General features: G+C 37.9%; 1 protein-coding gene across 1 annotated transcript in view; it reads right to left on the bottom strand.

Moving 5' to 3' along the window:
• The window catches only part of LOC104740072 (structural maintenance of chromosomes protein 2-1-like), a 7531-nt gene continuing 5477 nt past the window's right edge, over positions 583–2636 (bottom strand). The window contains exons 14-20 of the mRNA XM_019238049.1: positions 2457–2630; positions 1897–2081; positions 1702–1795; positions 1517–1605; positions 1204–1429; positions 958–1032; positions 583–850 (exon numbers count right to left, since the gene is read on the bottom strand). Coding sequence (XP_019093594.1) covers positions 734–850; positions 958–1032; positions 1204–1429; positions 1517–1605; positions 1702–1795; positions 1897–2081; positions 2457–2630 — 960 coding nt within the window. The 3' untranslated portion in view covers positions 583–733. The remainder of the gene's footprint in view (positions 851–957; positions 1033–1203; positions 1430–1516; positions 1606–1701; positions 1796–1896; positions 2082–2456; positions 2631–2636) is intronic.

Genomic DNA, 2636 nt, shown 5'->3' with positions numbered 1-2636 from the left:
GTGAGAGGAACAAGCAAGACACATAACCACTACGCTACCGAACATTTCTTGAAATGATGCCCTCTAAACAATTTATATAATAAGCTGCTTGTTGGGCTTCTGCTCCGGACCGGCACTGCCTCTGTGACCGTAATTGCCGGTGTAATGGCGGCTCCCGTCTATGTCGCTCTTCAAAAAACAATTCCCTTCTTCTGGATGCCAGTACTGATCTTTGTGGGAGCTGTGTTTGGTAATTTTGTCAGAACTTTTCTGGGATGTGCTTTTAAAGCAAATATGTTTGAGTATTGCATAGGTAAGGCTACCATGGCCTTTCTTGCCTTCTTGTACGGCGGAGTAATGCCACTCTTTTGCGGAATTATTATACCAAATTGTAGCTCAAGAGAGTAAAGTGAAATGTCGAAGCCTTAAGGTTGTTTAGTTAATCAAGCTCACTCTTTGAGTGCACTTTAAATCACCTCGTGCAACTCTTTCCAGAACATGATGATCTTGATTACTAGTGCAGAACATTGCCTAAAGCAGTCATATTCTATACAAAAGATCTTGATTTTCAATGCAAAGAGAGTGCTACATGGAACTGCCAAATTGCTCCCAGGTAAGTTTTTTAGCTTAAAAATATAGACATACAAAGTAAAACATTAAGCTGTAAAATTCTAAATGGGATTGCAAAATCTGCATAGTGATGAATAGTGTTTGGAATACATTCTTGATCTTAATTAATGACGTATAAGACGTATCACTTGGTCTGCTTTGTTACTGTCCTTTGGACTGTTGAAACTCCATCAACGAACTTTGTTCGGAAAAGAACGTTGGCGTTGTTGAACATTCCTTCTTTCAGCGAGACCACGATAAACTGTTGAGAATTGAGTTTCAAAAGCAGAGAAGGTTGTGAGGCCAAAATTGGATTTAAGTAAACACACATAAGAGTATATTAGTAAGGCTTGAAATAGAGATTTAGACCTGCGAGTGAGGGAAATGAGCTTTTATCATTCTTCCTATGTTCTGTGTGTGACTGAGATCAAGAGCTGCATCAACCTGAATAAATCAAAATCATGAGTATTTCTCTTTTCACTCACTGATTGTTATTGAAAACCAGTGTTCCACATCAGAAACATAAACAGACCCTTTAGATCTTCTGATCTTCTACTGTAATTTGAAATATCAATTGGGAACTGAGAAATCTGATATTGAAAAGCAGAGCTGTACCTCATCTAATATATAAAGAGGAGCTGGTTTGAAGAGAAGCAATGCCAATATTAGTGATAGCGCAAGAAGTGATCTTTGCCCTCCACTGAGTTCTGATAAAGACTGCTTCCAAACTTTTCCAAAGGCAACACGCGCCTCAAGACCATCAAGGAAATTGCCGCTTTCAGGAGGTTCTAGTTTTGCCATGGTGCCAGGTAGTAGAGTTGAAAAGATAGATCCAAAATCCCTAAAAAATAAACATTTAACAATTTCATATTTTCATTTCAGACGTGGAGGAACGAGATCATGAGCCTAAGAGCAAAGACAAACTCACTGGTTAACTTTAACCCACGTAACTTTCAGGGTTTCTTTTTTCTTCTCATCAAGCTCCTCAATCACTTTTGTGATTTTTGATTTGTCATTCTAGGGAAAAAAAAACAAAAAAACTGCATTAGTGATGATGGCACACGAAGCTATTGATATACATTGTAAAGGCGCTCTCTGCCTTCTGCAACTGACCTCGATAGTATTTTTCTTCGATATCAGAGCATTGTATTCATCTTCTGCTTTCTCAAACATAGCCATAACCTTCTTGTTCACTCTTTTTTCCAAGCTTCATGAGGGAAATAAAAAACCAGGAAAAGAAGAAGAATGCCTGTTATTTTGATATTGCACTTCAAGAATGTGAAGACAATATAGGTTGCATTAACATACCCTGATTGATCTGCCTGAAGTTTTTCAAGTTTTTCTCTGGCTACATACGGATCACAAGATTCAAAATCATAATCTGTCCCTCCTTTTCCAAAAAGTTGCTTTTCAGATGCTATCCATGTATGCTTTTCAACAAGTTTGTCTACCTTCGCGGAACAATCCTTGTGATCTGTTTCCATCCTTACGACCTATAAATAAATTGGAAGAAACAGTTGTCACGAAAAGTATATTCCTGGACTGCTGGACATGCAGAAATTTCAGAAAGTACTCAACTTCTCTAATATTATATCACAATCAAGTTACAAGAAAGTCTTAATTTTATATCCAGTTCAAGTTTACTTGCCATCCCCAACAGCTGTACGTTACCCATTGAGACGTTTGAACTTTCAAAATTTTAAAGAAACCCAAGGCAGAAACTCTTAACAGGCAAGACTAGTGAAGACGACAATTAACATTTTTATACAGAGTGCAAGAGAAACATAAACAGACTGGTAGTAAGAAAGAAACAAGCAAGGCCGCTTTGCCAAAACCTAAAAACAGCAAGAAGACAAAACAGAAAGTACCTCATTTTCCAATTTCTTTCTCTCAAGCTTCATCTCACTAAGCTTCTGCAGAAACTTTTCCTGGTCAGTAACCAGACCACTTATCTGTGTATCACATTCCTTCATCTTTGCATGTATCAACTTGAGCTCAGCAAGAGACTCATCATGAATCTTCTGTAAGGCATCAACCTGCAGGGGAAT

The sequence above is a fragment of the Camelina sativa genome, chromosome 2 (assembly GCF_000633955.1).
Source record: "Camelina sativa cultivar DH55 chromosome 2, Cs, whole genome shotgun sequence".
Lineage (NCBI taxonomy): Eukaryota > Viridiplantae > Streptophyta > Magnoliopsida > Brassicales > Brassicaceae > Camelina > Camelina sativa.
The sequence above is the reverse complement of the archived record's forward strand: the minus strand, read 5'-3'. Positions and strand labels throughout refer to the sequence as shown.